The sequence below is a fragment of the Peromyscus maniculatus genome, chromosome X, assembly GCF_049852395.1.
Source record: "Peromyscus maniculatus bairdii isolate BWxNUB_F1_BW_parent chromosome X, HU_Pman_BW_mat_3.1, whole genome shotgun sequence".
Taxonomy (NCBI): domain Eukaryota; kingdom Metazoa; phylum Chordata; class Mammalia; order Rodentia; family Cricetidae; genus Peromyscus; species Peromyscus maniculatus.
Window position 1 is genome coordinate 31,802,388 of NC_134875.1, and position 23,264 is coordinate 31,825,651.

The 23,264-nt window shown below is 36.5% G+C and overlaps 1 protein-coding gene across 1 annotated transcript in view; it reads left to right on the forward strand.

The window, feature by feature from the left end:
• Window positions 1–23,264, forward strand: part of Tenm1 (teneurin transmembrane protein 1) — an 827,344-nt gene that overhangs the window by 566,724 nt on the left and 237,356 nt on the right. The window contains exons 13-14 of the mRNA XM_006981543.4: window positions 1,277–1,471; window positions 6,948–7,148. Coding sequence (XP_006981605.1) covers window positions 1,277–1,471; window positions 6,948–7,148 — 396 coding nt within the window. The remainder of the gene's footprint in view (window positions 1–1,276; window positions 1,472–6,947; window positions 7,149–23,264) is intronic.

Consider the following 23,264-nt stretch of genomic DNA (forward strand, 5'->3'; position numbering starts at 1 on the left):
AGAACCCATAGTGGTGATAGTAACAATAGTTATAGCAGCAACATCACTGGCAGTGTTCTACAACAACTGTCGCTGAAATCTGAGCACTTAGTATGCCAGCTGCATTCCAAACATTTCTCATCACCTCTTTTTATTCCTCTTTCCTATACTATTGCTATGAAGTAGATCTGCTTTTAACCCCATTTTCTGAGCGAAGAAAGAACCTCAGAAGGAATAGTTAAGGAAATGCCTAACATTAAATACCAGCTGAGATTTGAACCTAGATTATCTGAGTCAATACTGCTTATATTTAAAAGGAAAAGTCAGTATTCGAAAACACCATCGTAACTGGAAGTAGTGATGAATCACTAAATGGATATGTGGTTTACAATATAAGAGATGGAAGCTCAAAAGTTAAACTTAACAATCTTTATTGTTTCATTCACTTGCACATAGTTTAATTAATTCTTAAAAATCTTTCGATAAATTGGACCATGCATTACTCTAGAATTGGAATTAATATTTTGCAGATATTTCCTTTTCATTTTCAATGTAGTCTTAAAATTTCTGGTCTGCTTGGTTAATCTCAGATTTCTTAGGAGAAAAAAAAAACAACTCTGTTCATGTAGATTAAATTCCATTGAATAGAGCATTCTAAAGCAGTTGCTAGGTTCCCTGTACCATAACAGATCTTGTGAAATGGAGAAGGGTTTTGTATTTTAAAAGACATATAAGAAAAATGAAAGATGTGGGCACTGCCCTCAAAAACCTTATGGATTTAAAATGAACACACACAGTGACAAACTAGAATAGGTATTCTAATAAAAGTCTGTCTATTGAAAGGAAGGTCCACTGTGAATCTGTTTGCACAACCTTTACAAGATGTTTTTCATTTGAATAATACCCTATTTATTAGTATTTAATACACACTTAGCTTCCAAAATGTAGTATATATGTATTTGATGAAATAAAAACCATCTAAGAAAAAAATAAAAATAAATAAAAAAATCTGAGAAAAAACCCTTAGCTTAAAATAGTAGCAGTGATAATAGTTTTGACATTGCAATAAGATCAAAAGCAAGTATTTATTCTCCACTTCAGAAATCTTCATAATTTATCTTTATCCCACTTCTATAGGAAGAAAATTCTGTCTTTAGTCATGATTATAAGGTGATTTAATAAAGAGTAAGATGAAAATATTACTTTTTTCCAGAAATGATTTACTAGAACCAATATACAATTGTTCTTGTGAGATTTTTGAAATAAAAACATTACAACATTATTTGTCAACCTTTAGATTCATGCCCAGTACTGTGCGGCGGAAATGGAGAGTATGAGAAAGGCCACTGCGTTTGCAGGAATGGCTGGAAGGGACCTGAGTGTGATGTTCCAGAAGAACAATGCATCGACCCAACGTGCTTTGGCCACGGCACCTGTATCATGGGAGTCTGCATCTGTGTTCCTGGATACAAAGGAGAAATATGTGAGGAAGGTCAGAGCCCCATTTCAATATATTGCTTCAGGCTTTTCTCTCACTGGCTTGCCCAAAGTATCATTTTGTAATACTACTAGAAATAAAAGCAATCTTTGCAAACAGCAGATGTTCAACATGCTTTTGGTACATACAGCAAAGGTTTAAGGTTGGGGGACTTCATGTCTCTTCTGGAAGCCTCACAGAATACATGAGACTGTTTCTATGACACCTGTAAATTGGAAATGCAAAATTGATATCTTTTCTCCCAATTTCTAGTACTGTTTAATAACATGAGAATTTCCATATTGATTATGTTAGATATTAATTCATATGTTTTCATTATTACAAAGGGCATTATGCTGCATAATGAAGCTTGGCATTTAAAGAATGAAATAAAAATAATGATATAGAGACATTTGGAGTCATCTTGCAAATGTTTTCTTTGGGAGTGATTTGTAATTACCACTATTATTATTGCTTTATATTTTTTATTTATTCTCACATGCCTCATGCTGAAACTTGACCTCCATGCCTAAAAAATCAGGCTTACTGCTAATGAGTTTCAAAGCAGAGCCTTCATATTAAATTCATCCCAAAGGAGTCTTTAGAAAAAAAATATTTTGAAATGGCTATAGTTTTATCACTTAAACAGTCATATTGGAAAATAAGTTTACTAGTAATCAGACCATTTTCATGCCACATTCCTCAAATAAGACTGATTTCAGAAATAATATTAAACCATTACCATGGGAAATGGTCTCATCACAACTGTTGTTCAGGAAAGAGGCTGCTGAAAATGCACTGTAATTGCTTTTTAAAGATCGCTCATTAAGACTATTACACAGCATTCTAAAGGGTTTAATCTCATTCCACTCCATGAACAAGCAAGACTTTAGCTTTCCACCTCCCATCAGTGGCAGTGGAATATGGGTGTAAATACTTTGTTTGTTCCAGTGAATTACATTGGGTCTGTACAAGGCACTGGCATTTCTAAGACATCTTTGAAATACTTATTTTATGATGATCAAACTATCATTATATGTAAGTATAAATTCAGATTCTGTATAGACCCAGACACAGTTAACAATGAGTGGTATTGCTATAACATCTACAATTTTCCCACGAAAATCATGTAACCTAATTTATTAGACTCTTCTGATTTGAATTTCATAAGCAGCTGAAAAAGGAATTCAGCTTAAATTAGCCTTTTACTTGGTCTCTAAGAAAATATGTAAAACATCCAAAATAACATGAAAGAATGCTCACCATAATTAATGGCATAAGCTTGACAAATACAATAGAAAAATATTTTAACTCATATTACATATGAAGACTCTATAAGCTGAGTCAGGCTATGGATAGATTTTGTTTAAAGACATGGTGTTCTAATTGTTTTTATTGACTGATTTAGTTGCCAAATTTTCAAGATAAAGAAGGGTCACATTGAATATCCCTATTTCTAGCCTCTCTTTAATACTAGAATGTCTGGAGACTGGGCCCACATCATCTGGAGCCAAGTAGCAGCAGTTGCTTCCAAACAGAACACATGGTTTCACAGTGTGCTCCCAATCAGCAATGTCCTCACAAACACCCCATTTCCTCCACACCTGCCTTCTCTAGGCCTATGGTTTTCATTACTCTGATTTAAGTATGACTTTTATGATGCAAACATCTTTATAACAAGAATTTCTACTCATGAAGAAAGAAGCTGATAACAATTACCCTTCAGAGTGAACTTTATTAGGAGAGAAAACCTCCCTGGAAACCATGGGGGAGCCATGACTGGGCATTTGGTGGGAAAAGGCATTATGAGAACCTTAAGAGGGACAGCTTGAAAGAGTAAGAAACATAGCTATCATATACACCATTGAGTTAGGGGGCCTACAGAGAGAGACTTTGGAGGAATCCTCTGAAAAAACCATTTCTGGCTTTTACAACTTTCCAGAGTTTAGCAGGAAGTTCTAAACCACAACACCTAGTTGACCCTCTTCTGTATGACAAGAAACATGGGGAAAGCAGGTACTAACAAGCTAGGGCTATAAAATTATATTGCAATGGCAAGGGGAGGACCTGGGATTGTTTCCTTCCCTACCTTGGTCAAGGTCTGCAAGTTCTAATTTTCTGCTGTGAAGGGTGTGGCCTCATTTCTAGGAGAGGTGTGGTAATATTATATTTGAGCTGAAATGTGGTGATATTTTATTTCTGCTTTAATAAATAAAGCTTGCCTGGGGATGAAAGGAATAGGAACAGCCATTATAAGTAAAGAAAGAAGTCAGGCAATGGTAGCACATGCCCTCAATACTGTCACTTGGCAGGCAGAGAGCTGTCTGGATCTCTGTGAGTTCAAGGCCACATTAGATACAGAGCCAGGTGTGGTGGCACATGCCTTAAATTCCAATATGAGTTATCCATGGAGGTTTGGAGGTCTGTACAGACAGACAGGAAGTGACAGAGCTGGGCAGGAAAAGGAAGTGATGTAGCTGGACAGAGAGAGCAAATCAGATGGCAGAACAGCAAGGTATATAGGCATGGGTAGACAGAAGTAACTCACATTTTGGAAACTGTGCAGTTGGTGAGGTGAGATTATCTGTGGCTTTCCTTATTTCCCTGATCTTTCAGGCTTTCACCCCTATATCTGGCTCCGTGTTTTTTTTTATTATTATTTAATAAGACTGTTTAGAAATTCATCTACAATTTGTAAAGCAGATGTTAAACATGTGGTCAACTTCTAATAGAATTATCCCCCAGGGCTGGAAAGAGTTAATTAAAGCTGTCCTAGAGGACGATCCACAGTTACAATTTAAAACATGGTTTAAAGAGGAGGCTAGCTGGGCGGTGGTGGTGCACGCCTTTAATTCCAGCACTCTGGAGGCAGAGGCAGGCGGATCTCTGTGAGTTTGAGGCCAGCCTGGTCTACAGAGTGAGTTGCAGGAAAGGCACAAAGCTACACAGAAAAACCCTGTCTCGAAAAACCAAAAAAGAGGAGGCTAAAACAATAGAACAACAATGTAGGACTAGAGGTGTGGAAATTTCCCAGGAACAGCCTCTTGGAGAAGGCGATTAAGCAGTTATACAAAGACAACGTTTATATGATAACCAAACCCTAATTCTATGATGCATGGCAGCCATGAATGCATGGGACAGAATTCAGGAAACAGAAAAAAAAAAAAAAACTAAGTCATATACAAAAGTTATACAAGGCCCCAGAGAATCCTTCACAGATTTCTTACAAAGGTTGTCTTCAGCAGTAAATAGAATGATACCAAATTCAGAAGCTAGACAGATAACAACTGAATCTTTGGCTTTTGAGAATGTAAATGCAGCATGCAAAAGAATAATCAGGCCATTAAAGGCAAGATCAGCACTATTGGAGGATTGGATCAGGGACACAATATTGAGCCTCATGACCATGATATGTGGATAGGAGAGGTGATATCAAAAGATTTGAGAAAAAAATAATGTCAGATGTTTTAATTGTGGTAATCAAGATCATTTGAAAAGGGAATGTAAACAGAGTGTTCCTAGAAACAATGCTTATTCAAGGAACAATGGTAATAGAATGGCCCTCCCTTCTGTATTATGCAGAAGGTGTGGTAAGGGTAAATATTGGACTAACAAATGTAGATCAACAAGGGACAGACAAGGTAATCCTTTGCCTCTATCATCAGGAAACTCCCTGAGGAGCCTCATGCAGGCCCCCATGGCAAATTCTGTTCAGACCTTTCCTGCCACCATAGAAGAAACCCCTTCTCAGAGCAATTAAATAACCAAATGCCTATTGGAATAAACCAGGCTGCTTGGGGTGATAGAACAGCTGTAACACAGAGAACAGGAAATTCAGGAGAAACTATAAAGCAATTTTTTGGCAAACTTCTATAAAAGAACAAAGACCAAAATTAAAAATACAAATAAATGGTGTTCTCTTGGAAGGTTTGATAGACACAGGTGTGGACATTACAATAATTGCACCAGAATTTTGGCAACCAAATTGGCCTCTTCAGGAGGTAAATGTTCAGCTATTAGGGACTGGAACAATATCTCAAGTGAAACAGAGTGCAAGATGGCTCGAATGTATAGGACCAGAAAGACAGAGAGGAAAGTTAAAACCATATGTGGCTAATATAGCTATGAATTTATTGGGCTGTGATCTATTATAACAATAGAGTACCCAGATTAACATTCCTCCAACCTCAGAAACAAACCATAAACCAATACATGTTTCTGTGAGAAATATTAGGAGATATAAAGAACAGTCACCAGCCAACCAGATTGTACAAGAACAGGGCACAACCACAAGATAGGCAGCTAGACATAACAAATGTGATTCAATATATTAAATCTCTTAAGAAAGAAGTCAGAATAAATTAATGGAATTTTGTTTATTGTTCTTGTTATATTTTGTCATTACCAAATAGAGTTCTTCTAAAAATAATCTATATCTTGGGCTTTATCACTTATGCCAAATCATGAAACAAATTAGATATACATTTGGATATTTTATTAAGTGATTAGCTCAGTTATTAGAATATTGTTTTAATGACCTTCAAGTCTTGGGGTAATTATAATAGCAATAGCACCAATTATAACAGTGTTAATAGTAGACCTTCTGTGATAACAATCCACACCCAAAAAGTAAGTCAGACTTGCAAATTTACGGAGGTTGTATCATTGTATTCCCATTGCTGCGAAAAAATATTTCAAAGCATAATTAACATTAGGACAAAGTATTACAGTTTTCTTTGTATAGAAAGACAAATAATTTGGAAGTCAACCTTCCCATACCACATAGAATAGTCAGGGGAAAGCACAAAACAATTTTCTACAAGGCAAAAATTTCTAGAAATCATTGAATCAGAGACAAATAGAATTATATCTATTCTAAGATGATTGCCACAGATAGAAGAAGGGGGCATAAAGAAACAAATTTTGAAAATGAATTAAAAATGTCACATTTTGGTGCTTCTGAAGAATAAATGTGAGGTTATAACAAATTTATATAAATTTTATTATTTCATATAAAAGCAGTCACTTCACCAAATAGCTTGTCATCCAAATTAAAAACTATTTAAAAACCCCTAGACACATTAAGTAAAATTTTGATTCTAATTTGAGAAAGGATAAAGAATGGCTTATCAAAAAATGCTCAGGCATTTTTGTAAAGCTGAGAAATTCCTACTGAGGGTTCATACAGGTCCACCCACTCATTTGTGTGGGGGGTATCACATACTTTTCAGAATTGCATGCAGCATATGTGTGATTTTCTTCTTACAAATTTAGGTTGCAACCTTTATCATACCCTACCATATTTTTAAGTGTTAATAATCTTCTGGTTTAAACACAATGTTTGCATGAGTCATTTTATTGCCTAATTAAAGCAACATTAACGATACAATACTAGGAAATCAATGTATCTCAGTTCCATTATTCCACACCTGTTCTCTACCAACCTTCCCTCTCACCCCCATCTTTTTTGTTTTGTTTTTTGGGAATTCAGAGGACTGCTTAGATCCAATGTGTTCCAGCCATGGCATCTGTGTCAAAGGAGAATGTCATTGTTCTACTGGCTGGGGAGGAGTCAATTGTGAAACTCCGCTTCCTATATGTCAAGAGCAGTGCTCAGGACATGGAACTTTTCTTCTGGACACTGGCGTTTGCAGCTGTGATCCCAAGTGGACAGGATCGGACTGCTCTACAGGTACATTGGGGTTATCTCTCTCACTTCCTCTATTCACAAGGTATAACTGATCATTTCCTTAAAGTACTATATTTCAAGATCTGGAGTGCAGTAAGTTTCCAGGTATTTACTATGTCAGGGTTTTTGTTTGTTTTGTTTGTTTTGTTTGTTTTGTTTTGTTTTGTTTTGTTTTGTTTTGTTTTGTTTTCGAGACAGGGTTTCTCTGTGTAGTTTTGATGCCTATCTTGGATCTCACTCCGTAGACCAGGCTGGCCTTGAACTCACAAAGATCTGCATAACTCTGCCACCACAACTCGGCAACTAGGTCAGTATTTTGCTGTCATTTATTTACATTATTTCAACAGTATTTTTCTTTGCGATAGGTGCATGTGATTTACCTTTTGTTCCCTTTGTGTATTTTACTATAGCTATTTCAATAGTTTTCACATTTCCTACAATCTATTTTCAGATTCTTTCAAATCTCTATTGCCACAAACTTGAATAGTCAGCATCTCCACTGAGGAACTCATCAAGTAAAAACAGGGCTGATATATAGAATTAAATTATATTGTAAAATAAAATAAAATTAAATTAAAAAAAACAGAACAACCACAGTACTCTACCCCATTTAATATATTATTACCATATAATTATTTCTACAACATTGTTTCTTTTCCCCATTTCTTATCCTAACATCTTTTATAGTTCTCTCCTGTCTACATATAAGCTCCTTATCAAAGGATCACCACAAACTATTAAAATTGCCTGCCACCTACTTCTGCTTAATGAGTAAATCCCTCCCTCTGCTTGCACAATCTGTAAGATCTACTTATCCTACGTTCATTGAATGTTCACACTTTCCATGTCTTTTGTTCATCATAAAATGTTATTAACTTTTAAGCTAGAAAAATCCAACCTACCCACCAAGACCAACTATGACTTTATTCATTTTGTTAAACCTTTTCTAACTAGGTCAAAATCCATCCCATGTGCATTGCAAGAGAGCACAGAAGCCATTGTGATTTAAGTGTTTGTACACATGGCTTCTTCTTTTCTTCTGAAATGCAAGTGTTGGAAAGAATAGGTCATTCTTTATATTATGTGTCTTCAGACTATACTCTTGTTAAATGAATAGAGTTAACCAATGAAAACTCTTGGAAAGCTTCTGCCTGTGGATTTTGTGGAGGATGTAAAATGGCATATTGTGAGCAGAAAATTTCAGTGAACTGTGGGATTTTGTTATCAGTGAGTTAGCATCTGAACTGAAGTCTGTGATTCTACACCAAGGAAGCATGAGGATCCCTCTGTTAAGATAAATAATTCTAACATAACTCTTAACCACAATTATAGCCAAACTTCACTAAAATTTTGTTTTTCACATTGAAATAATATGGAAAATAGGAGTGGATTTTAAAATATCAGAAAATTAGAGCTCAGTATGGTGATGTATGCCTATAACCCCAGCTCTTGAAAGGCTGCGGAAGGTGGATCTGAATTTCCAGGCCAGCATGGGCTATGTAGTGACTTCTAGGATAGTCTATCTATAAAGTGAGATCTTGTCTCAAAGAAGCAGGAAAAAATTTAAATGATAAAGGTTATTTAATTGCCACTAAATGCAGTTCTTAAAATTCATTCATTTTATATATGTACAAAATATATACTAACATCTATGTGCTGGGCATGATTATTGGAGCCAAGGATACAGATGTGCCAAAATGGGCATCATCTTTGCAGAAGAAGATATTATAATCTAGTAGGAAAGAAACATTTACAAAGTTAGACAGGAATGACAAAATCAAAGTGACTAGACTTATGGAGATGTATCACAGCAATCAAGCCTGATTATTAACTCATTTTCAACATATTACTGAACACCTTTCCTAATTCCACATGCTAAATGTAATAGTATGGGCTGCAGCTCCAATTTTAAAATAATATTGATGCTAGTATTCTTATTGTAGAAAACACATAATGACTTTGTATTGTCTCTATTCTAAGTGTTGCACATGTATCAGTTCAACTCACTCTAAGTATAATTGTTGTGACTACTTGAAAGCTGAAGAAACTGAGGCACAGAGATAGGCGATAACATACCCAAATCACCAATATAACACATGTTGAGACAGAAGTTTGACCTTGAACAGTTCATGTATTTAATTACCGCCATCTAAGAGTCCATTACCTACTTTATCATATACAAAAAGTGTTGTTACTAGACCATGTCCAGGGCCATGGGGCACAGAGTATGAAGAGTAGGCAATAGTATTTCCCTAAGATGAGGCATGGCATTGAAGAAAGCCTCACACTTGAATTTATGCAGAAAGATGGTGAGTGCTTATTGGGTGGACAATGAAAAACCAGGCAGAAGGGATAGCTTTAAAAAGAAAGACACGAGTTTGAAACCTGGGACTTATGCAGGGACGCTTGGCTCAGCCTTGGAGGAGGGGACTGGACCTATCTGGACTGAGTCTGCCAGGTTGATCTCAGTCCTGAAGGAGGTGGGAATGGGGGTGGGCTGGGGGGAAGGGGAGGGAGGCAGGAAGGGAGAGAACAAGGGAATCTGTGGCTGTTATGTAGAACTGAATGGTATTGTAAAATAAAATAAAATTAAATTTAAAAAAAAAACAGAAACAAAATCTAAAAAAAAAGAAAGAAAGAAAGAAAGAAAGACACAAATCTAAATGGCACACCTGGTGGTCAATGGGTTAGTTGCAGTGCAGGAATGCTAAAGAAGATAAAACTGTCACCAATGAGAAGAGCACTGGGCCAGACTATAAAGAATTTTATTTACAGGCCATGCTCAGGAATTTGCATTTCCTTGTGATCCAATAGGAATGAACTGAGTGGTTTGAAAGAAACTACAAGGTGTTTTTAAATTTTACCATTCTGACAAACACTGAAAGGACTAATTCAAGAAAGGATGGCATAGGGAAGCAAGTGGCAGTTGAGTGTGGTGACTGAGAGAGATGGAAGCCTGGTATAACCAGTTCAGGTCACTGATAGGGGAAAAAAAGCAGATGGGTAGAAATTCAGGTTTCATGTAGAGGGGCCAGACATAGTGACTGATCGTGACTTCATGTTGGAGAAGTTTGCATAAGATGTAAATAGACATGTGTAGCCAAATTTCTAAACGGTCTTATTAAATAAAGAACAAGGAGTCAAATATAGGGGTAGCCTTAGAGATCAGGGAAATAGTGAGAGCCACCAACCATCTTACCTCACCAGCTCTGTAGCTTCCAAAATGCCATGATTTCCTGTCTACCCAGGCTTTCATTGCCTTGCTCTTCTGCCCTCTCATTGGCTTTAGCCCAACTACCTCACTTCCTTGTCACTGCCTGTCTGTACAGACCTCCAGGTCTCTATAATTGGTACTTGGATTAAAGATGTGTGTTACCACGCTTGGCTCTATTCCCTACTATGGCCTTAAACACACAGAGACCCTGTCTGCCAAGTGATCAGATTAAGGGCATGTGCTACCATTGCCTGACTTTTGTGTTTCCTTAAAACGGCTTTCTATTTCCTCTGATACCCAGACAAACTTTATTTATTAACATACAAATAAAATATCACCACATTTCAGCACATGTAAAATATCACCACAGACACGTCAATCAAGGGGTTGAAATTCAAGGGTGAAATTATTAAAGAATCCTTATTGCTATACAGCTCTGTCAACACCCAACATGGATGGGGGAAGGTCCATGTGTTTTGGGGAGAGTCATTTTCTTCAGTGGTGTAGTCACTAATAAGATGTTCTTGCTCAAGTAAATAATTCTCCAACCCACACCTAGGCAAGAAACTCTAATTAAACTCAGGGGGCTGCATAACAAGAGAATATATGAAAGTAGGAGTTTCATTTGTTGAGAAGAGTGCTTCCAGCAGGACGGAAGCAGATGAGAAAGGAGAATAGGTAGTAAAAATGACTAAAATTTATTATATAAATATACAAAACTTCCAAACAATAAATCTTAAACTGTAGGCAAATGCTCCCTGAGTAGTTCAGCAGACCAAGAGTGCACATGATTGTGTAGGAAGAATATAAAATAATAGTGTTTTTACCCAAATAGGATCCTTAATATTGAGTCAACAGTTGACTTCTAAAATTGGGGATGTGACTCTGGATTCAATCCCCAGAAGTGCAAAGAAATCAACAAGAAATGACAAAAGGCACTTGTTTGTTTATATAGAACTAGCTAACATGAATTAAGTAAAAAAAGAGTGATTCTGTATCAAATATTTGTTCCCTCAGACCTCATATATCCCACACATGTTCTTCCTAATTCCTCACACTTAGAGATAAACTTCCTCCCAATATACCACTTATCAGTGGCAGCAATTAAAACATTTCTATTTCAAATGAATCAATATTAAATTCAATATACAGTTGCTCCTTCTAGTCTTACCTGCTGTATGAGTTACTTTTTGTTGTTGTGACAAAACACTATGACCAAAGGCAATTTAAGAAAGAGACAGTTTATTTTGGCTTATGGTTCCATGGGGATAAGATTCTGGCAAGAGAGCAGAGCTACACAACAAGCTGTAGGCATAGCAGCAGGAACACAAAGCTGAGAGCTCACATCTTGAATCACAAGCAGAGTGCAAACAGGAAGTAGGTGAGAGTATTTTACTCTTTTTTTCCTTCCTTTTTTATTAAGAGATTTTTCCATTCATTTTACATATCAACTACAGATTCCCCCATCCTGCCTCTTCTCCCCCCAGCCCTCCCCCCAACCCACCCCCCACTCCCACCTTCTCCAAGGCAAGCTCTCCCATGGGGAGTCAGCAGAGCCTGGTATATTCAGTTGAGGCAGATCCAAGCCCCTCCTCCCTGCACCTTTGTGCAGCCTTGGTGCAGTGATTTTTTTACTCTTAAAACCTACTTCCAGTGACATACTTCCTCCAACCAGGCTATACCTCCAAACCTTTTCCATATAGCTATAAGCTGTGGACTAGTGTTCAAGTACTCCAGACTGTGGGGACACATTTGTTAACCAAGCCACCATGCCTGCATTCCCTAACATGCAATGCTATGTTCCAGTCCTTTAGACAAAGAAGAAAATGTACATGAGAGGAAAGGCCTTAACAAAAGGCACTTAAGGAAAGAAAGAAATATTTTTGGCTCACATCTTGAGGTTGCAGTCCATCATGGTGGAGAAGACTTGGTGGGAGCAGTATGAGAAAGGTCAGCAGTCAGGAGAAAGAGGAATGCTGAAATTCTGCTCACCTTTTTATTTAGTCTAGGACTCTAACCAGTAAAAAAAAATGGTGCCACCCACTACACTCATGGTCTGTCTTCTCTGTTCAGTTAACCTTTCTAGAAACACCATCATAGACATGCCCAAAGGTGTATTTCCATCTAAATCCAGTCACGCTAATGATGAAGATTAACCATCACAAAGGAGTTCAAGCAGGGTAGTGTCATGACCATGTTTGCATTTGAAGGAATTTAAAATCAGATGAAAAAGATCAAACATAGGTAATACAGGTTGTGAAATAGGACTTGGTAACCACATGTGTTATCTTATGCTATAACTACAGAGAGAAAAGAAGATTGACATGAAACCAAGAACAGTCTGGGCTATTTAAAGAATTCAAAACCAGCTAGAACTGTAAGATGAGACTTTGTCTCAAAATAATAGGACTTTAAGACTATGAGTATAAATGAAGACTGGGATTTTACTAGTGATGATTTGCATATTATTAGCATGCTACATAAATGGTAACACCACTCAGTGAGGTAAGTTTTCACCTAGTAAAGAATGTTTATTAACTACCTACTCTGTGCTATTTGCTATGGTCTTGGGATATGCCATCACATAAATAAAGATTTCTGCACTGCAGTCTGGAATGGCTAGACAAATGATAAACAATGAAAAGAAAGACATGGGATTTTTATTTCATCATAAGGAAACTGATCACCAGAAACAATAAGTTACTTTACCAAGGTCATAGTCCTAGAAAGTTTCAAACCTATGAGTAGAAATCATAGCTACTAATATTATGATGCATATGGTACTTTTATTTTCAGCCCCATACCACCATAGCTACCCAAATAAGACAGGAGTTAGGCAAAGAGACAGAGCTCAAGTGAATAAGTTAGCTCAGTGAAAAGCAGATGAGGATCAAAACACCAAGTGTGTGAATGAAATGTGTTTGTCCAGAAAACCTGAACCAAAGTTACATTCATTCAGTTCAGACCCAATAACAAAACCTCTCTAGAAACATCTCTTATTAACACAAGCACAAGGGTAGATAGATATGATCCTAAATTCAATAGCCTCTCAGGCAAAAGGCTCCCTAGTAAAACTACCAAACTGAAAAATAGGGAAAGGAAATGCTTTCCAAATCTCTAGTGTCATGGTAGGAATAGTCCTTCTGTGATTTTTAAGCTCTATAAAGGTTGTTCCCAAAGAGCATATTTAACCATGGAGATGATATCACTGTGCAGACTTTTAATTGAGTGTTCTCAGTACAGGAAGCAATTTAGCATCTGATTCTGATAATGGATCATGTCATTTCAAAGGTGGTTATGTTCTTTGCCATTGATCATCTTCCTCCTCCAAGTACATGAAGCTGCTTAGGTTTTACCATGTTAACTATGCTGCTTTGATGTCAAGGGGACTGCAGCAAATCATCTGCTGATCATTTTAGTCTGTTTTTCTACCTACAGTATTGTTTGCAGCCTTAAATTGATACTTGACAGAGACTTCTTTAGCCTGATAGTCTCGTGACACTTCACAAAGGTTAACTCATTAGTCTTTAAAATACCTCAAGAGGAATATAATAGAAGCTTGTTATATCGTGGGTTAGATTTGGATATACCACAGGTCACATTGTGCTCTCTTAAAACATAACTCCTTGCTGTAAAATCTTAGTAATACATTTAGCCTGTTGTAAGGGTATTGGCCCTGGCCTCTGAGATCAGCATTGTAAAATGTGTCTACTATATTTCTTTGGTAAAAATCTGACTTCTTCTAGTCGCAGTCTCTTTGGGGAGCATAAAGGTAGAATATAGAGTCCTGTATCTCTTTTTTCTTAATGAAATTGATCTGAGCCACTCTGTCTTTACTCACAAATAATAGATAGCACATTTGATGGAAGTAAGCCTTTATACAAAGAGGACAACTCTTGCCCTTGTTCTGCTACAGTCACCCTTGTAATAGGTATGTCTTAGGAGCAAATTAACCATCTAGAAATATACAGAGTAATAACAAATGAGGCATTTCTGAATATACTATTGAAGTATATCATCATGTGTCTCATCCAAAGAGAGTATTAGATCCTAAAGATATCAGAAGACTTTGTATGGAAATACTTGTTTTTAAACTATCCTTTGACATGTGTCCCTCTTTGCACTAGAGAAATGGCAGTGCCAATGTAGTTGTGGAGGTAGGTGTCTGTGTGTATGAATATATTCACAGCACAGTGACTTTGAGTAATATACTTAATTTAGTTGTGTCTCAACTGCTTCATGTGTGAAATGGTAGATTAGCCAAAAGGCCCTTGAGGTACATTCTAATACTAAAATCTATGATTCTTGATCCTGAATATTAGACTATTGACATCGATTATGAATCGTTTGTGGATATAGTCCATTAACTCTCTTAACTCTCATAATGTTTGTGGTGAGACTATATTAAGTGAAAATAGTTCTCATTATAAGAACATTCTCATACCCTGACATTCAGAACATGCTTTTAAACATTTACATCTGCACAAGACAATGCACACAATCAGAGAAATGTATGTACATATGTACATATATATTCTTTTCATTACAGCAATGTTTCACTATGTTTTTAAGTGTTCTCTAATGAATAGTTATATGAATCTACTAATAAAAAAGATAATTAGCAGAGAAAGTCGTAAGGGATTCATATAATAATTGTTGCCAAGGAAACTTTCCTTGATTATGCAAGCAACATATGCTTCAAAACATTGTCAGTTTTCTTTTTATTGAAAATGCTAATGATGAAAAGATTTTCATCTGACTATCTCCAAGACGCATAACACATCACTTCCTGCAATTTCCAGGAATTGATTAGACCTTTTAAAGTGAGTCATGCATACACAGAATTTTCCTTCTAATATTATAGTTAAAACAGGGTCATAGATACCATTTGACAAAGAAGCTTTATCAAAAATCTAATGCACATTCTATGAGGATGACATATAGCCATTCATCATGCTGCCGAAGAGAAAAATCCATTCACATATAAGGTAACTAGGATATAGCATTTTCAATAAAAGGAAATCAGTAAAGTAAGCAGAAGAGAAACCTAAGATTGCAAATACTTTTCTCTCTGCAGTTCTAGACACACCTTGATTTCGCAGGAGTAGAGATTAATTTCTCACAAAAGGAAAAATGATTTCGCTAGTGAGCAGCAGCATTAATGCATCCTAACTCTACAGATATCTGGACTTAAAGAAAAGCTCATTTAAGGGCAAAGGTCACTGAAACATGATGGAGAAAAGGATGGACATAGTGTTTTTAACAATACAAAGGGAGGAAAGGCTTTGAATTAATTCATGCCAGCTTATTTTATTTTAACCTGATGTTCAAGATATATCACCTATGCTGAAATTTATTTTAATTCACTTTTATGCTCACTAAAAATAAAAGACAAACTTGGAGGTGATTTTGATAATATTAATTAGAATTCTTAACCTAAACTTGTGACATTGTAGCATTAACTAAAGTCAGGTCAAAACATTAACAATAGATTGTTGAAATAAGTGTAGCTCATTGGTGACACTAGAAATGCAAATGAAAAGCATCTTTAAAAGCATCCCAAGCCAAATTAAGTGTGTGAAACTGCATGTGCAGAAATATCTTTGGGAGGTAGATATGAAATGGGAAAAAAAATCACACTATTATAATGATTTCCTAGCAACACATCCTACTCAGACATGGTTTGTCACCCCCAAGCCTTTTTTTTGCTCAAGTGAAAATAGAAACTCAACCCAAAAATATTCTCCAATTTTAAGTTTTCTCATTTATTAAAAAAATCCAGTAAAAGCACCTTAATATTATACATACAAATAGATAAATGTGATTTAAAATACGTTAAATATCTGATATTTTCAAAGCACACTTTTTTTTAATTTGTTCTGAGACAGTAAAATAGCACACCTGTTATGCCATCATTAGCAGGCAGCAACGCAAAAATACAGTGACACTTTGACAATTTGACAAGTCTAAAGTGAGAGGTAAATTTCCAAAGGCCTCTGTAAATCTGAGATAATTTTACTATTTGAGGACATTGTACCTTAAAATTTGTTTTTCAACCCAGGGACTCTTAAAACAATCATGAAGGCAGGAAAATGAAGTTTTGTATGAGTGTGGGAATGGATGCTTATTTATATGGTTAAAGTATCATATAAGAGATTTACTGGAATAGATGTACACTTACATCAAAAGCAAACAAGTAGAATTTGGTTTTCACTGCTGCATATATCCTTCTCATATACTCAATTATTCTGAATTTTGTGTTAATTTACTATTTGCCATTTGTTTCATTTCATATTTAACTACATAAGATAAAAGTAGACCTGGAAAGAGATAACTATAAAGTATGTCTATTCTTATGTGTAAGATCCTATAAAGAAAGTAGTCACTGCACACTCACCTTCACATTTCACCCTGTAGCCATAGCAGTCTTCTCAAAGAGGAGATAGAACGGTTTGATGCTTTGATAGTGAGATAGCTGAGAGAGACAGAAAAAAGGTAGGCTTTAACTAGATGCTGTGGGGTGTTCTGTAAATGTGTTGCTCTGATTGGTTAATAAATAAAATACTGATTGGCCAGTAGCAAGACAGGAAGTATAGGCGGGACAAGGAGAAAAGAGAATTCTGGGAACAGGAAGGCTGAGTCAGGAGTTACTGCCAGCCTCCGCTATGAGAAGATGTTAAGATACTGGTAAGCCATAAGCCACATGGCAACTTATAGATTAATAGAAATATATTAATTTAAGATATAAAAAAACTAGATAACAAAAAGCCTGCCATGGCCATACAGTTTATAAGTAATATAAGTCTTTGTGTGTTTACTTGGCTGGGTCTGTGCAGCTGTGGGACCCGGGAGTGAGAGAGATTTGTCCTGACTGTGGGCCAGGCAAGACTGGTGAAAACTTCAGCTACAACTGGACAAAATCAAAGACAAGTACATGGTGGTAGATTAGAGAGAACACATTATCCCAATCCTGCATATGAGAATCAGGTGATTAGAGATGAAAATATGTATCCTATGTGTCCTAGTTTCCTTTCTATTGCTGTGATAAATTCTATGACCAAAGCTACATAAAGAAGAAATACTTATGAATCTCCATCATATTCTAGCATGGAGAAAAGTCAGGGTAGGTACTCTATGCAGGAATCTAGAAACAGTAACTAAAGCAGAGGGAATGGAGGAGTGCTAGCTTGCTTTTATGACTCGCTCAGCTTACGTGTTTATACAATCCGGGACTACCTACCCAGAGGGGACATCATTCACAGTTGGTTGTGCCCTCTTACATCAATCAATAATTGATTGATTATAGGCCTACAAGCCAATTTGATGGAGGAATTTTCTCAAATGACATTCCTTTTTATCATATGACTCTAGCTTGAGTCAAGTTCATAAAAAAAAAAAACTAACTAGTATACTATGTATGCCCACACCATAAACTAAAATCATTCTTATAATTAAAGTAGCCTACATTTACAGGACCATTTTCTTCATTCCATTATATGGCCATATTCATGTCATTCAAACGAAGATCACAAACTAAACATTGATTACATCATATATATATGATGGCTCCAGAGATCTGATTTATGTTCATATTCCTCTGAGTCACTGAAGAGAATGAAAAAAGGATTTCGAAGTTCCTATATATACAAACAACAAAAATAGAAATGATAGATTGTATTCATGTATTTGTGAATAGACATTATATATAGATGCTAGATAGATAGATAGATAGATAGATAGATAGATAGATAGATAGATAGATATTGAGATATATACATGTAATGATAATAATCTAAGAAAATGAGGCTATCATTTTGAGCAGTTAGGGAGAACATGAGAGATACTTCAGGGATAAAAGGGGCAGGGCAAAAGTTACAATTCTATTTCAACTAAGATATATTTTTTAAAAGTATGAAGTAAGGTTATTTTTTTCACTTAAAAACCTGAAAGATTCAAACTCAGAACAACTCTGAGTAGCTGCTTGTGTCTACTGCAAACAACTTCATTTGGCTTTGCTACTAGAACTAGTAACATTTTCTTAATTTTCTTTAAGGTCTATGAACTATATAGGCAAGGAGGAAAATAATTTAATTTACTATGCATGATTAAGAGTTGAAACCAAGAGTAGAATTCATTCCCCAATGTCCTTTAATAACCATCTGTGTGGATTAGTTCTGTTATTTTCTTGATTATTTAGCATATTTGGGAATTGTTGACCCTTTGACTCCAAAAATATTTATCTTCTATAAATAATATTTTTTCTGGCATTATCTTTTTAAAGCTTTATTTCTTTTTATTTGATAGTATCTCCAATTAGAATTTCACTTTGATTCTCCTTTCTAGTCCTCATGCTATTACTTCTCTCCTGTTTTCCATATCTTTTTCTTATCTGTGTTATTGCATGGATAATTTCTTCATGTTGGTTGTCTAGCTCATTAAGCCTCTATTTGGCTGTAGTTGTTATGCTATTAAACCCTTCAATTGAATTTTTAATTTCTGTGTGTTTTAGTTACTTTTTAACTGTGAAGAGACACCATGACCAAGGCAACTTATAAAAGAAAGCATTTAATTGGAGCTCACAGTTTCAAAAGGTTGAGTCCATGACCATCATGTTTAGACAACAACCACAAGGAAGAGAGAGCTAACTAAAAATGGCATGAGCATTTGTAACCACAAAGACCTCCCCCAGTGACACAACTTCTCCAACAAGGTCACATCTAGTCCTTCCCAAACAGTTCAACTAATGAGAGACCAAACATCCACATTTATGAGCTTATGGGGGCCATTATCATTAAAACCCTCACATTCCATCCCTCTCCCCTATAGTCTTGTAGCCATATCATAGCGCAAAATATATTGATTCCAACTTTAAAGGTTACTTAGTGTTCCACCATCTCAACACTGTTTCAGTGTCCAAAGTCTATTCTGAGACTTAAAACAATTTCTTAACTTTAAACCCCTATAAAATCAAAGAGCAGTTGTATCCTTCTAATATACAATGGCACAGAATATACATTACTATTAAAATGTGTATGAAAGTGGACATAGTGAAGAAATACTGGACCATAGCAGAACCAAAATTCAGCAGAGCAAACACAAAATCTACTTCAGATATCAAAGGACTTAGATGGATCTTTTGTCATGCTTTGCTAACTACAACACACTTCTCTCTTGAGCTGGTTACACTTCCTGTTTGAAGCTCTCTATAGCAGATATACCACTACTCCAACTATTCCAACAGTTCAGAGTCTCCAACACAGTCCAGGATTTGGTTTCACAACTTTACATAATGATGCTCCAGGCCTCCAGTCAGTAACTGCCTTTCAACATGCCTAGACTCAGTAGATTTCCTTAACCATGGAGGGCAATTCCTCAACCCCTTTACTCCTGTATCCTTCATGATTTTAAAGCCAGAATCATGTGGCCAGTAATGCCAATATCTGCAGCCTGCTTGGAATGGAACCTAGACACATTCTTGAATCACATTTGAAAGATTTGATTTTTTTGCTGATATTTAGAAACATAATTCTCTAAGACTTTTCTTTTCACCTGTTGCAGAATTAGCTGGGTAGGGTCTCAGCCTGAGGGCATCTCTCCCTTATTCCATTTCAAATCAGACCTTTCTTTCTTTATTTAATATTTTTATTTTATAATTAACTTGATTCCACATATCAGCCACTGATTCCCCCGTCCTTCCTCCTCCCACCCTCCAGCCCTCCCCCCCAATCCAACCCCCATTCCCACCTCCTCCAAGGCAAGGTCTTCCCTCGGGAGTCAGCCCAGCCTGGTAGACTCAGCCAAGGAAGGTAGACCTTTCTTTAAACTTCTCATCTCTTTGAGCACAAGATTTGTCTCCACCATTAAGTTTCCTGGTAGTCTTTTTCTTCTCAAATAGTACATTTTGTAATTTTTTTGCCCTGCTTTTCTTTTTCATTGTAAATCTACGTAAGTGTGACCACTAATAACCACACAACAAAATCAATATTAGCTACCATGAAATATCATCAGCCAAGGAAATTACTACAAAATTATTCAAGTTTTCCTCTGGCAGATGCTTTGCACATGGGCAAAAAGCAGCCACATTAATTGTCAAACTATCACAAGAATAGTTTCTGGAATAATTGTTAATATTGTTCCCCTCTAAAACCTCTTGAGCTGGAACCCCATTGTCCACATTGTTCTTGTAACTACTGTCTTCCAAGGTGCTACTAGGATGGCCTATTATGAAGCACTGCTGATGGCATTCAGCCATTTTTCTAGTACAATGTCCCCAAATCTTCCATATTTCCCCCCAAATTAGCATGGTCAGGCATGTCACATCAAAACTTCACTCCTGGTACCAACTTCTGTCTTAGTTGCTTTCCTATGGCTGTAAAAAGACACCTTAACCAAGGAAACATATAAAAGAAATCACTTAATTGGGGTTCGTGATTTCAAAGTGCTAGAGTCCAAGACCATCATGTTGGGGAATATGGCAGCAAGCAGGCTTGGCAATAGAAAGGTAGCTAAGAACTTGCATGATTAGACATCAAACACAAGACAGCTAACTGGAAATGGCACAAGATTTTAGACCTCAAATTCCATTGCTAGTGACACACTTTCTTCAATAAGGTAATATACCCTAATCCTTCCCAAACAATTCCACCAGCTGGAGACCAATGATTCAAATATATGAGCCTATTGGGACCATTCTGAATCAAACCACCACACTGTGGTTATTTTTTTCTTTTTCAATATTTATTGATATTGAAAATTTCATATATACACACAATGAAATATAATCATGTCAATATCCAGTTACCTTACTGTCCCCTGGGTCCCCACTGTAACACTTTTCCTTCCCAAATTCTTATTTTTGTAATAATGCACTAAGTCCAATTATTGCTACCAATATGTGCATATGTGAGGGACCATCCACTATAGCATAGGAATTCTACCAAGGCCATGCCTTGAAAGAAGAGTGATTCTCCACTCACCATACAATATCAACAGCCAGTTCCTCCTTAGTTTGGGTGGAAGCTTGTGAGCTCCTCCCTTCCCCATGTTGGAAATTTGGTTGGATTGACCTTGTCTAGGTCTTGTATAGGTAACCATGGCTGCTATGAGTTATGAATGTGATAGCCATGTCATGTCCAAAGGACAGCATTTTACAGCACTCCTCTCCACCATTTGGTTCTTACATCTTTCTACCACTACTATGACAGTATTTGAGACTTGCAGGGGGTGACATGTAATATAGATATGTGATTTGGGGCTGAGCACTCAATAGTCATTTATTTTCTGCTCTTATTGTGGCTCAACATGGCGGCATGCTGGAGAAGTATACAAGTGTCCTACATCTTGACTTGCAGGCAACAGGAAGTGAACTGAGACACTGGGTGTGGCTTGAGCACATAGGAGACTTCAAAGCCCACCTCCACAGTGCCACACTTCCTCCAACAAGGTCACACCCACTCCAACAAAGCCACATCTCCTAATGGTGCCACTCCTTTTGGGGGCCATTTTCTTTCAAACCACCACATTAGGGTTTCTATTACTGTGAAAAACACCATGACCACGGGCACTCTTGTAAAGGAAAACGTTTAATTGGGGCTAGCTTATAGTTTCAGAGGTATAGTCTATTATTTTCCTGGTGTGAAGCATGATAGCACCCAGGCTGACATGGTGCTGGAGAAGGACCTGAGAGTTCTACATCCTGATCCATAGGCAACAGAAAATACACTGTCACACTGGGCATTGCTTGAGCATATATGAGACCTCAAAATCTACCTCCACAGTGACACACTTCCACCAACAAGGCCACACCCATTCCAACAAGACCATACCTCCTAATAATGCCACTCTCTATGGGCCAAACATTCAAACTCATGAGTCTATGGGGGCCATACCTATTCAAACCACTACAGTCCCCACACTGGATCCTTATTGACCTTTATGTCAATCAGATTAGCAGATGACCACAAGTATCTTAAAAGAGCAAGACTTATCAAAAAAAAAAACGTGGGTTTATTATAACTATGAAACCCAGCTGAAAACCTACAAGCTGAAATTTTAGACTAAATTCAATTTTTAATTTTTTTCAGCAATTAGAACTTTTAATCTCCAAGTTAAAAAAGAACATATAAGTTTCACTTAAATTAAGAAATTATTCTACTAAATTATAAGTAAACATATTAGAGTCCAACAAACCTTGAAAAGCTCATTCCATGCTAGCAAAATGGTTCTGATAATGTGCATTAAAAAAGAATTCTCAGATGTATTGTTCAAAAGATAGTTTTGAAACCATAGCAGTCAAAAACAGTGAGGTTAACAGTGGAGTCAAGAGTAGGCAGTTTCAACAATCAAAGCAATGCTCCCACACATCTATGCTAGGTTCATTCAGCTTTTAATTGAATTCTTCATGTCAGGCAATGAAAATTCCAACTCTGTAAATACAATTGCTTACTAACTGTCCTTTTTTGTTCCTTTATTTTTTATAAACTTATAGATATAACCATGGAGTAATAGAACTATAGGAGATTATAGACATTGCCTAGCAATGCCTTCTGGTTTATAAAAGAAGAACTGAGTCACCAAAAATGCTGAATGATTGCCATGTGGTCATACAACTCACTGAGTCCATAGTTAATATGAGAAACAAGCTCCATGATTTTCAATTTAGACATTTTATCCAAAATATCATTCACAGAAGCTTGTTTGAATGCAGTAGATAAAGCTCCATTTTTCATTGTCAACACTACCACTGAATCTCTAGAAAGCTGGCAGTGAACACACCTGGGGCAATATCCTCAAAACTTTCTATTTTCTAGCAAACAGGGTGTTAAGGAAATTGTCGGAGTTTCAGCATAAAAATATTCAGGCAGAAATAAAACCAAATCTTGGCTCCTTTTCTCAGCTATTGGGTG